At 37.5% G+C, this 13377-nt stretch overlaps 1 protein-coding gene across 1 annotated transcript in view; it reads left to right on the top strand.

Annotated features, from left to right (window-relative positions):
- Positions 1–13175, top strand: part of CPLANE1 (ciliogenesis and planar polarity effector complex subunit 1) — a 61866-nt gene extending 48691 nt beyond the window's left edge. Inside the window, 9 exon segments of the mRNA XM_054397326.1 lie at positions 1385–1478; positions 3719–3749; positions 4936–5067; positions 6800–6965; positions 8354–8415; positions 8847–9011; positions 10484–10596; positions 12401–12570; positions 12953–13175. Coding sequence (XP_054253301.1) covers positions 1385–1478; positions 3719–3749; positions 4936–5067; positions 6800–6965; positions 8354–8415; positions 8847–9011; positions 10484–10596; positions 12401–12570; positions 12953–13093 — 1074 coding nt within the window. The 3' untranslated portion in view covers positions 13094–13175.
- The last annotated feature ends 202 nt before the right edge of the window (positions 13176–13377 follow it).

The following is a 13377-nucleotide window of genomic DNA, read 5'->3' as shown; positions in this document are numbered from 1 at the left end:
ACTGTGAGGGTGATGAAGCACTGGATCAGGCTGCCCAGAGAGGTTGTGGAGTCTCCTTCCCTGAAGACTTTCAAAACATGCCTGGATGCATTCCTGGGCAACCTGATCTAGGTGAACATGCATTAGAAGGGATGTTGGGCTAGATGATTTCCAGAGGTCTCTTCCAACCCTTGCCATTCTGTGACATGGTTACTTACAGTGGACCAAATGCTGGCAGAATGGTGAGGTAAATGTGATCAGTGAATGTGCAGAATATATTTAATTTCTCACTGACTGGGTAAATGGAATAGCACAAAAGTTCAGACTGAGCAGGAGACATTTTAGGCAAAGATTTCTATGTTTGTTCCTCTGCAGAACATTATGTGACTATTTTTGAAATCATATTCTTAATTATTTCATACAATATTTGCATTTTTAACATCTTTATAAAGTTAAATATAGAAATAAAAGAAGTGCATTCAGATGATCTTATATATAATTCAGGAGTTACTGTTTTGTAAGTCACAGCAGAGATAATGATAAGCAGTTAAAAATTTTCAGCACGTTGACCTCTTAATACTCTATCTAGTTGAATTTGCCTAAACTTGAGCTGTGGATGACTTTAGTTGTAGGAGTTGGGGAATGCTGGCAGTTATGTCTTCACATTACTTTGACTTTTTTTTTTTCCACTAAGTTTAGAGCAGTTAAGAATGAGCCATTAAACTGTGATTTTTACCTAGCTGCTAAAAAAATTCTTTTGTCTTTGCACAGAAAGAAAGCCAACTCAGTGTCCAGTTTCTGTAGACCTGGCATAGTAAGAAATTACTTCAGTAGTACTGTGCAAATTGCATAGCATCTACTTTGTGTATGATCATTCAGACTAATAGTGTCCATTGCCTGCTTTCCCACATACTCACAGGAATGTAAGGACCTCAGTGTGTCACCTACATAGAGTTGTTATGCAGTGCACAGAGTTGGTCATTCCTTATATTTAATATGCATATTAAAAATCAGTTTTAAGGCCTCTTCTTTATTAGAATGATGTTTAGCAAAATGTCCCAATTTAGACTACTCAGTTTTTACTTGTTTCAAACTAGGGTAAAAGTTCAGGGTATTTTATTCTAAAATAAAAATTATGTTATCAAAAGGAGTAAAACTGTTCACAACAATAGTACATTTCATATGTATTTTACTGAAATTAAGGGTCCTGACATTTAAGTCTTTGGATAAAATGAATATACTGGAGCTACTTTGGTTTGAATCAGGGTACTCCATTAAAATGTTTATAAGATTCTGAGGGAAGAAAGAATTTACTTAGAGCAAACTGCATGAATATGTGCCATGTAAGCCTCAGAAATATCTTGAAGAATATACTCTTATGTAAATTTTTGGGTTTCATTTATAGCTAGTGAAGAAAATAGAAGATTTTGAAATGACTGCCTATCCAGACATTGGTGCTTGTTCCTCATTCCCTGAGGATGCTAGAATCATGGATGATGGTATGTGTTCAGTTAATAGGACAATAAACTTACAGTTGAATCTTAAGCTCGACTTTTAATTCCTCCTGAAGTTTAATACAACCCTGACAGGTGTTACTGAAACATACACCAAAAACCAAAATGTGAGAGAAAGAAACAAAAGCTAGAAAATTGTGGGTACTGCTTTAGGAAGAATGCATTTTAAAATATCTGGATACTTGAATCTATTCCCAGACAATAATGCAGCACTTCATTATAGGATTTTAAAGATGGTATATCATGTTAAAACATGGTGCTTATAAGTGCTTTGCTTGCTAATATAAAGGATACGAAATTTATTCTCAGTTTTCTCTGTATATGCGAAGAAATTTTTTTCACACGTCTTCAGTGACCATTGAGTTGTAATATCTGCTGATTCTTACATCAGATTAGCTATTTAGAGCCGATGTGATTTTATTTTTTTATATAACAATTAACTCTGTAGTACCCATTTAACTTTTACCATACCAAGGATCACACTGGGAATACAAACTTCAGGTCCATTTTACATACGTACCAAAACATGTTCAAGACTGGTACATAACTGATTGGTTGTTGTACTCTGGACAGATAAACTACATATGCTGCTGAAGAATAGGTGTGAGTGACTTTTTACATTGTGAGGTTTTTTTCATTGGTCTGCACTAATTTCTGTATTATTTTTTTCATGGAATCAGAACATTATTTGAGGAGCATGATTTTCGAAGATGATGAAAAGAAGCTCTTGAGCTTGCAACGTCCTTTGCCCAGTCACACTCCATTAGAAGTACACTCTCCTGCCTCTGCAGCCTCTGCTTCTAACATCACCAGTGGCGTTAAGTCTTCTTCTGGTATAACCTTTAATGTTTATTTTTCCTTTTTTTCTCCTTATAAAAGCAAGTACACCTTCCTAGTAATACTTCTCCTTGCTTTTATACAGAATGTTTCGTAATGCCAATGAGCTCACAAAAGTCAGTTGTCAGTCTTTCTAGATGGCATTACTTAGAATGGCTTTATGTATGTGCATTGGTGGTGAGTTTATATGGTATATGGTGGAACAGTATCACTAAGCTTTGAAAATAGCAGTGAATTATACTTGCACTCTGATTCACCATTACTGAGAGAAAATTAATAACTTTGGTTCTCTATCTGAAGCCAATTGCTGTGCTTATTTGTAATTACTTAGTTAAGTGTATGGAACTACAAATAGGCACAGTGCCAGAAAACACACTTTCCTCCCAAAGCTGTCTTTATTATAATCTCTGTCATAGTCCTATGTTCTAGAGAGGTTTCTAGAGAGAATGCTGTAAAATCAACCCATATCAGCAAAATATTTTTTTTAATATACAGCAACTACTGGATATGTCCTAAAATATTATTTTTTGAGGTCTCATTCCATTTTACAGACTGACAATAAATTGATCTCTGTAATTATGAAGAATGCAGTAGTATTAACAGGAGGAGGAAAAAATCACTGTGCAAGCAACCTACTGCCTGTGTTTAAACATGTGGAGTGTCTTAATTTATCTACATTAGGGCTTCTGAAAATGATACATACTTTGTACAGGTGAACATGCATTTGACAGTCACATTTGCAGCAATCTTAAAAGATGTTAAAACATGGTTTCTGGATCTGCATACAGTAGAAGTGAATCACAAGTGGCATGCTCATCCAATTCATTTTATAAACAGTAATACACTTAAAGTTTTCTCTACAAGTACAAAGTTATATTTGCAAGGTAAGACAATTGTAGGTCATGCTAAGTTGCAACTGTAATTTTTTTTAGAGTACATTTTAGCTTTGGAGTGATAATAATGCTCTTCCTTCCAAGACATCTATACTGCTCTACAGGCACATTTTCGTAATTCCAGGAGTTTGTACCCTTGCTTCTTCAATGCTGTGTAGTTAATTGGAACAGGTAATTTCCAGTTAGTTGGAACTGATAAACTTAGTTGGATTGTGGCAGACAACTGACAAAAGTAATCTCATCTTCTTAGCAAAACTATCTATGTCAGCACCATGTCATTAATTAATGGCCCCTTGAAGACTCTGTATTAACCTGATGATTGATGACATGATGTTATAGGTCATTAAGCTTATGTACAACGTTCATTTATTTTTAATGTCAGCATATATAAGTTGATATATTTCTGTACTTTATCCCACCAGCTGTTTAACATATGTATTCCTAGTTTGTGTACAGGTCCAAGGCTTTTATTAACAAAGGCTGTTTCTGTTTCAGGCTTTCGTGTCTCTGGAGATCTGTGTGATAGGTATGTATTTTGACATAGGTTTTGCTGCAACACCCCTGTCTTGCATCAGTGGTGGATACAGTAAGAGATAAATAAACAGTGTAAGAGATTAATCTTCTTGTGTTCCTCAGACATTGGAAGTGCTAGGGGCACCTAGACTTACCTCTCAATAGGAATGCGAGTTACTGCCATGACTATAGGCCCAGCAGCAGGTGCACAAACAGCCTGTCTGCTGTAGGTCTGGTTGCATTCAAAACAGGCATTCAAAAGGGTGTACAAAGATTGCAGTTTATTGATGCATGACATAAACAGATTCTTTCAGATTGCCAGTGATAAACACACTGAACTACAGAATAATTGTTAGGCTCCAAATTGGAGTATGACAGCAATCACAAACTCAGTCTCCTGGGGTAGCACTCACTGTAGTTGATGTCACAAACCTTACCCAAAAGGGTGTCCCCTTTGGGTGGGAGGTGAGTGGAACAAAATCCGTTTATCTGTCCCTGCAGTTTGGTATTGAATTCTCACTCCCCTCCAAATGAGATATGAAATTGGGGTAATGTAATATTTATACCTCGTTATCTACTGTTGTGCAGAATATATGTGTGGGACTGTGATCAAAGCCATTGGTCCTAATGGTCAAACCATTGTTACGTTATCAGCTGCACAAAACCTGTCTTAATTTTGAGATGACTCCTCTGGTCAGCATTGTTGAAGGTGATAAGAGGAAGGATGGAATAGTGCCACCTCCAACTTGCCCCCCCTGTCATTCTCCCTGGTGCCATGGCAACATAGATCACTGGATCTCCATCCTGCCCCTGTGTCAGCTCTGGTCACTAGGGTAACATTCCGCTGTTTGTGCTTCCAGCACTGTGATGTTGGTCTCCCTCATTCTGCTCTGTTCACACTGAGGAACTGCAAACTTGAGTTGGCCAAATTGTCCATGATGACAGTGAAGCTCAGCTGATGGCTGGTAGCTTTTTAAAGACAGTGAGTCATCACATGTTATCCAGATATTGCTTGTGTGCACTAACACAGTGAGATGTAGACAAAAGAAAATTCACTCCGAAGGTGTCTCATAAAACAACCGGAATATTCTCATTTTAAGTATAAAAGGAAGGATTTTAGCTTGTTACTGCTACAGGCATATTCTACTTGAAATTAGTAACGAAATTTCTTTTTTTTTTTTTCTCTGCCTAACTTTAAGCTCATTAGAAGATCCTCTGCAAATTACTGGTCTGAGTGGTGTGGCTGACATCATTAGTGATCTTGTAGTAGAAGGTGACATCTCTCCATCTGAACTGGGCCTTACAAAAATACAAGCTAAGAAAATCTCTAGGTAATACTGTGGCTGGTTTTTCTTATGTGCTTGTTAAAGCATTTTAACCTTGGTTATTTTTTTCATTCTCCTGCAAACAGTGGAGGCAAGCATGTGATTTGAGTTGGTGTTAATGAGACTAGTATTAGAACTATTTAATAGCCATTGCTTTACTGGCCATTGTTGTCAAATGTGTTAGCTTTTATTATTTTGATTTTTAAATTCTTTTCTTTCTACTTGCTTCTTCCTTCTTTCACCAGGTGTAGGCTGGAGTACAGTTATGCACTTACAGCAGATTCAGTTCAGCCAAAGGCACAGGAGCTTTATAAAGTGGTTCAGGAAGGCAGAGCAGAAATTTCTTGTCAGTGGCAAAGCAGATTTAGAAGCTTCCCACCCTGGACTCCAGATTGTCATGTTTTCTTCCCTGCTGGAGATTCCTGCACCTTCCTGAGTATCAGTTATAAAATCAGCTGTGTTCTTTCCCAGGATAGGTTGAAATTACAACTATTTCCTAATCTTGCTTGTGATATCAATTGCTTAAAAGGCAAAAACACAGCTGTTCAGGATGCCAAACAATATGCTGTGTTGATGCAAATGTTCACACTAGTTTAAGATACTTTTTTCAAGATGTTTTAGTGATTCACTAAGGTGTAATGCTCTGGTTACTTGTTTTAATGTTTATTTGAATTGTAAAAGTATCTCAACAGCTTAAAATCTAAATCTGTGCACAGACCATAATGTCCTTACAATCCCTTGAGAATTCTGAACACATTAATAATCATTACATCAAAATACAAATGTTGCTAGCTGGACTGTTTGGTGAAAAATTTAGAAATACATTTAAGTAGCATTTAATGAAACCTGACCAAAGACAAATCAATTTCATGTACTTACTTTCATGTATGACTGGGAACATTTCTGATCATGGCACTTCCCTTTGCTGTAAAGTAAATCACTTTCAAATGTGTCAGCACTTGAGGGCTTTTGTGCTTCAGTCCATAAATTTCCAGTTTAACTGCAGCTACTAGAGATAATCTTATTTTGTCAAACTCATACCTTCTGTTGATTCTGGAATTATTAGTGCGTGTCTTGAAAATGAGAGAAGTTTAAAAGTGGGCTGCAAAACACTTTTCTTGGGAAATTTTGTGTTTAATTTTTAGGGCAGTGCTTTTAGTTTTACAAAGAAAATATTTATTACCTAGCTGCTTACTATAAAGACTATTGCAAGGTGAATTAGTAAATATTTCTGAAGAGCTCTGAGAAAAAGTTACATTAGCATTTCTTACTGGCTGTGTTTTTCTGTTGTTAGTATTCTGAGTTAGTGTTTTAAAAATTACTCTGTGCAAGAGGACTTGTGGAGGAGCTCCCAGGTTGAAGGGAGGGAACAAAAAGGATGGTAGAATCTAATTGGTCTTTTTTTCTTTTTAGATACTGAGGCTATACATACTTAAAAAATGAAAGATCAGAGCAACATTAATTGCAGATTTTTTGGTGCCATTTATCCATCCAATTATCTAAATGTAGTTGATAAATAGAAGAAAAAAATTAATAAGTGTTATGGAAATTAATTACATGCCAGGATTTTATGCAGCAAAATTTTTCAGGGGAAAATTTCCCCATTGTTTAGCTTACAGTTTCAGCTGAGTTAGAATTTTAGAATGATTGTTCGTTAGTTTGTTTGTTTAATTTTATTTTATCATGTGTAGCTGCCATTGTTGTAATTTAAATGATATGCTAGATTATCTGCTCTCAGGATTCACAATTCTGCTGCTGGACGCTCTCGAAAGACAGAGAAAGAGAAGAAAGAGATACAGGCGTGGATGAAAAGAAAACAAAAGGAAAGAATGAGAGAATATGTGAAGAAAGTGGAGGAACAAAGAAAGAAAGAGCATAATCCGTTCAGTTTCAGAAAGAATATGGTAAGTACCTTGAAGAGTAACTGTTGTAAATGTTTTCCCCCCCCTGTTTTAGTGATTTTTTTTTTTTAATATGTATAATTTCATTCAACTGGCCTTAGTTGTGTGAGAAGTGATTAGTAAGCAAATATACCAGTGTTCTTCACAGGCAGCAATAATGACAATTATCTGCATGTGGCAATTACAATGTGTCCCCCAGCTCAGGATTCAACAAGTGTAATACCCTGACTCTAATTGATATAATTGTAACATTCACCGATAATAAGCTGTATTTTATCAAGGTGTGATAACTACATAAGCTGTAAAGGTGTGTTTACATCTTGTTTCATCTTCTCCTGTGCTTCCTAGAAATCCCCATGAATTTTAAATGTAGTATTCAGATGCCAGCATCCTTAACAAATGCATTAGGATGCTGAGGGCAGCCATCCTTGTTATTCACAAACAGAGAAGCGTATGCAATTACAGAGGGTCAGCAGAGGTGTTACAATATGCTATATATCTCAAAATATCTGATGAATTTTTTGTTGAAGGCTGATTTCAATACAGGTGCAGCAAACATTCCCTTCTCTTCTAGAATTTTTTTCCAGTTTAATTAGTGAAAACATGTTTATGGCATCATAAATGTCATCTAATCTGTACTGTTCTAGAAATTACTGCAGGCAAAAAAAAAAGAGGTGTGAAAGTCATTCCAAAACAGTTTCCCAATCAATGTTAAATCTTAAAATATGCATTTTTCACCTGAATACATTCAGGACCTGAAAAGACATTGCTGAGTCAGGGTAAGCTCCAAAATTGCTGGAGCTAAGATCTAGCAACAGCAAACACAGCCCTCTACTTTTTTTTAACTCATTAGTTGACCCTAGAGCATGCTGTAAACTCTTGCAGCTGAAGCTTTACTAGGTTCAGCCCCCAAAAAGCAAACATGTAACACACATTATTTTTCTGTTGCTAAATAATGGAATTATTTTAGAAAGAGTAACAGAGTCTTTCAAAATTGAAGCCTGCTTCCAGGAGGAAAGGGGAATTATCTGCATGGAAGCTTTGTGTGAGTGACTGTGAATGAACTCAGCTGGCAATGTCATGGATTTTGGGGAAACTGAAGATGAGGCCATTTCAAACTTTCAGCTTGACAGGGAAGACATCTCCTTAGTACTGTTGACACTGTAAAGCATGTGAGCCATGGAAGGTGTGATTCCACACTTTCACTGTTTGGAAGTTTACAGAGAGAATATGTACCTGAATTTTGTGGCAGGTCCATATGCTTTTGTATTGTTTTTCATTCTGGAGAGTGTCTTAAGTGGTAACTATCCAGTCAATAATTCTATATTTTAAGAGCGAGAGATTGGAGTGAGGCCACAGTAAGTTAATGATTATTATACTTTCTTGCACAGCATTGTAGTCTTACTTCGAAGGATATTAAATTATTGCAGAAGAAGAAAGAAGAAAAAGACAAGTAAGTTTCTATAAATGTAACTTCTGGTATTCTTATTTAAGTTTTTATCTCCTATTCCTAAGTAAGAGATAATTTTAATTCTCGTGTTTATGAAATCCAGGTATGAATGGCATTTCAAGCAAAAATGTAAATAATTCCTGCTTGGCTTACCATTTAGGAAAATTCTGAATGTGTTTCATCGTTTGACTGTATTTTCCACTTTTCAAAATTTTTTTTTTCCCCTAATGTTGACTTGTTTATTCTGTCAAACCCATTGTTAATAAATCTTCTAACATTTTGTTAATTATCTTCAAAGGCTTAGTATGTCTGCTCTAAAACTGCAAAAATACGTTCTTATATTCTGGTTACCATGTAACCTTACAAGACTAACAAGCCAACTGTAATTAAAAAAGTAGTAGCATGAGTTAATATGTAGTATTATTTCTCCATAGAGTCCTGTTATCTGAAAATCACAGTATAAGAATATCACAAGCGCTTTCCCTGATGAATGAAATGTTATCTGAAACAGTGGTGTTACCTGCAAATGAACATAGGCCATTGTCCAGGACAAGGTCACCTCAAGAGTACAGAAAAAGGAATGTAACACCTACTAAAGGGTAACATCTTTAAGCATTATTCCTGCTTTGATGTATTGGTGTTTTTATTGCACATCAATTTTTTCTGCAGTTTGTAGCTAGTTGGTATAGGGTTAGCTGGAGAGAAGCTTTATATTCTATCAGAATCAAAGATACACTTTGGATCAGAGGAGACAAGCTCCTGTACCAGTCTTCTTACAAGTACTAGTGCAAATCTTGGAGGGAGCATTAGAACACCTTTTGGAGCACAGAATGGGCCAGACTGAGTCAGAGCTGTAATCCATGTCCTAATCTGTCCCACTCAGCAGCAATTCCACTGGACTGTTGCCAGCAACATGACAATCTAAAGACCGTCTAATAACAAGCAGTGAATAAACATAAAACTATCCATAAGCATAAACTACTTAAATTAGAGTTCAGCAAACTCTGGATTTACTCTCTTCTCTTCTGCTTTCTTTCACTACTGGGGATTGTACTTGTTCTTTCTTTTGCACTTTGGTTCTTACTGCCTTTTGAGATGATGGTATTTGAGTATTTTGGTGATCAGTAAAGTAATTCTTGATGGCATTAATACCACATGTGTGTATGTAATTCAGGTGTAAATTGGAGTATGCTTTTTCTTCTTCTACATACAATTTTATGTTTTCCAGAATAATATGAGGAACTGTGTACTTTAGATAATTCTGTAGCTTCCAAACATAAATATTGTTGCATGTCTCTTTAGTAAGTAAGTTCCAGCATAGAGCATTAAAATTAATATAGTCAGTGCTGTACAGAGCCTGCTGGTGGTGTCCAGGAGCAGTTTTAAGTACATCTGCCCTGCCAAAATCAGAAATGCTAAGGAATGTCATGCAGAAAGCCACCTTTGGAGTGGCAGTAACTTCTAAGTAGTAAGTTTTGTTGGACCTAAACTGACTCTTTGGTAAAGCCAATTTGAAATGTCTCCACTGTGACTGCCAGTAGTTCTGATTCTGGTAAGGCTTATTGGCCCCACAAGCAGCATGTGGTGCTGAACCTCAGCTAAGTGGGCTAAAGGTGCTTTCTATGGTCTCATCTCAAGAGGGGATCTCATAAATGTCTATAAATATCTGAGGGGTGGGTGTCAAGTGGAGGGGGCCAGGCTCTTTTCAGTGGTTCACAGTGATAAGACAAGGAACAATGGGTTCAAACTTGAACATAGAAGATTTCACCTCAACACGAGGAGACACTTCTTTACAGTGAGGGTGATGGAGCACTGGAACAGTCCCCCAGGGGGGTTGTGGAGTCTCTTTCTCTGGAGACTTTCAAAACCCACCTGGATATGTTCCTGTGCGGACTGCCATAAGTGATCCTGCTCTGGGAGGGGGGTTGGACCTGATGATCTCTTGAGGTCCCTTCCAACCTCTGATATACTGTGATACTGTGATCTGTGTTGTGTGATACATGATAGACAGAGGTAAGTGTTTGGGCTTTGTTGTTGTGGTGTTTGTTTTTTTTTTTTTTTCTTTTTGTAGAGAACATCCAAACAATCCTGTCCAGTCAGAAAGGAGCAAAACTGCTGCCAAACCCAGCCTTGGTCAAAAAGTACACCATTTCCTCCCAGCTCGTGGTCTAACACAGTCCAGGGGTAAGAAATGAACTTCCATAACGAAGGCACATACTCATCTTTAAGTTACTACTGGACCTTGGGAGGGAGGAGCTTTAATACCTGTGTAGAAAGTAAGACTTGCAGTTCTGGAGGTTTCCTGTCCTAAGGCTTTTGCAATTCTGCCCTCACTCTCCTGTTAAATGATGAGAGTTACCTTCCCCTATCATCTGTGTCCTAAATCCAAAGTAGCTTCATTTGCCATAGTAAGAGTACTGTGTAATCCATGAAGCAAGCTCTTAGACGAAGACGTAGAAGTATCTTTTGAGTAGAGTTGATCTACTGCACCTAGCAGAGGAAATATTTTCTTTGTCTTCCCAGGGAATGCCTGTATGCTCGTACATAAAAGTACTTCCAGAGGAGGAATGAGAAATGCAGCCAAGTGCCCTGGTAATTCTAGACACTGTAAGTTACAGTCAGCAATGAGATAGTGCTCTTCAACCAAATAATACAGGGGGAAAATAAGACACAGAGAACACATTTCAGAATACATCCTGGATAGAATTTATGCAACACAGGCCTCAGATACAGCATTATTTTAGAAGAATAGAAGTCTTCATTTTCCCCCCATATAAAAATCCTTTTCTTTAGAAACTTTCAGAATGTTTCTGTCACCTCTGTTTACCTGCTGAATGGTTTTAGCCAGGTGGTAGTTCCGAGATTAGCATAACGAGTGTGCTAGATTCTGGTGATTTCCTGAAACAAGCATTAGGAAGTCACAAGGGACAAGGGACTTTAGTCTTTCTTTTAACTAAATCCAACAGAAAGTGAGTTAGCAGTACAGTACGCAAGTGTTGTGTGCTTGCACCTTACCTTTCTATGTTGCTTACTTTCTGCGTTCTTGAAAGTAGGAATTGCCTTTGTTATCTCTCTGTACATTTTGTATTTAAGATACTATTTGCTGTAATTTTAGAATGAAAAAATACATGACTGAACAGGTTTTATAAAAACCCAACTTTTAGTTCGCCGTGCCTCTTTGCGTGGGTCTAGACCCACAAAAGTTGCCCCACATAAATGTCAATAATCAAATTCTTCACTAGATGCAGGATTTGATTTTGAGAGCAGAATTTCTGATCACACAGAAGAAGACTGAGCAATCATTGTGAAACTTTGGAAATACTGTGGATTGATGCTGTTCTCCCTCAGACCCAGATTACACTAATGGCATAATAGAGATGCTGTTTGGCTAATCAACTGTCAGTTTAGTTTAGTGGCCAGGGTTGGAAAGGGAGAGAAGCAATAGTAAGCAGGTAGGCGTTTTCCTGTATCACTCATTCACCTCTACATGTGTGGAAAGTCATTCTCCTCCTCTTTCCCATACTTTCTCTTTTTGAACTGTAAATAGAGGTCTTTCTCTAATTTCCCTTAACCTTCTTGTACTTGTTTCTCCAGTACATCCCATCACTACTAAGAGTTTCGCTGAAGTTCCGTGTCTTCTAGGAGGCACAAATTCAGGATTTGTAGTTTTATTCCTCTGTTGAATAATGTAGCAATGTCCATTTTGGGGGACTGCAATACAGGACCTGGATGCTGTAGGCACTGCGTATTCCACTTAGTGTTCTTCCCTGGTAAGATAGTTTAGAGTGTGAGGCTGGAAGAGACTCACAGCATTTCATCACTAACCCATCATCAGTTCAGGGTGACAGGGCATGTTGATTTTACATGTATTTACACACAGCTTCAGTTCTCAGAACTTGGATCTTCTGTTCTTGGAGAAGTTTCAAGACACTCAGAAGAAAACAGCAAGAAATGTTACTGTGCTATGGTTGACTTGTTTTCTCCTCAGCTGCAGAGTACAGAGTCAGCAGAACGTCAAAACAGAAGCCTCCACATGTTGCCACTGCTGTTCAGACACAAGACGTTGATCAAGAGACTGATCGAGACTTAGTAAGTCCTTGGACTCTGCCTGATGATATCCACAGAATACTTGAAGATACTCATGACTCCTTGTTTCAGGTAGGATGTCTTCTTACCCTAGGAATGATGTGATACCTGGCATTTAACACCTAGTTTACTTCTGCTTTATTTAAAACATGGTTCTCTACTTAAAACCTGTGGGTGGGAGAGGGACGTGAATTATGTCATTCACCTACATTTACAAGCAAAGTCATTTGTGTGGGCCTTGAAAATGAATGTTCATTATTGCAACTGTATAGGCAGGTGTTCTGCCCAGGCAACAGATGCTAGTGGGACAGAAAAATAATTGCATTTTTTTGCAGAATAATGGGATACATAATTTGACTAGGATGTGAGAGTGGGATCATTTGTACTGGCTGCACAGAGGTCTTGTCAATGAATGGTATGCAATGATTCAGCTCACCTTCTTTTCCTCTTACAGGCCTCTGCACTGCACCCAATGAGTTTCTCCCCTCCTGGCATTATTGACACTGATGGTGTTTCTGAAAGCACAGGAAGTATCCTCAGCAATCTGGACTGGAATGTGGTTGAGGCTATGGTAGCAGATGGGGAAGACATATGAATAAAATTTCTCAGCTGCCGTGCACTTCCAAACAGTCACTGGCATTTGGGTTTTCGTTTGTTTGGTGTTGTGTTTTTGTTTGGGTTTTTTTTCCTAATTACCATTGTTCTACTTAAAATGGATTGAGATTTGCATTGGTTTTCTTCTTAAGCAGCATATAAACTCTCACAGCTTTAAAACTTGCCTAGATGAAATTCGTTAACTTGTAATTTGCTTTCTGTATGTCTTCAAATCAGCTAAGTGTGCTAAATGTAGTTGGCAAATGTAGAACAACAGCCTTCAAG

Source organism: Indicator indicator, chromosome Z (genome assembly GCF_027791375.1).
Source record: "Indicator indicator isolate 239-I01 chromosome Z, UM_Iind_1.1, whole genome shotgun sequence".
NCBI classification, from domain to species: domain Eukaryota; kingdom Metazoa; phylum Chordata; class Aves; order Piciformes; family Indicatoridae; genus Indicator; species Indicator indicator.
Note: the sequence above shows the minus strand (reverse complement) of the source record. Positions and strands in the feature narration are given on the sequence as shown.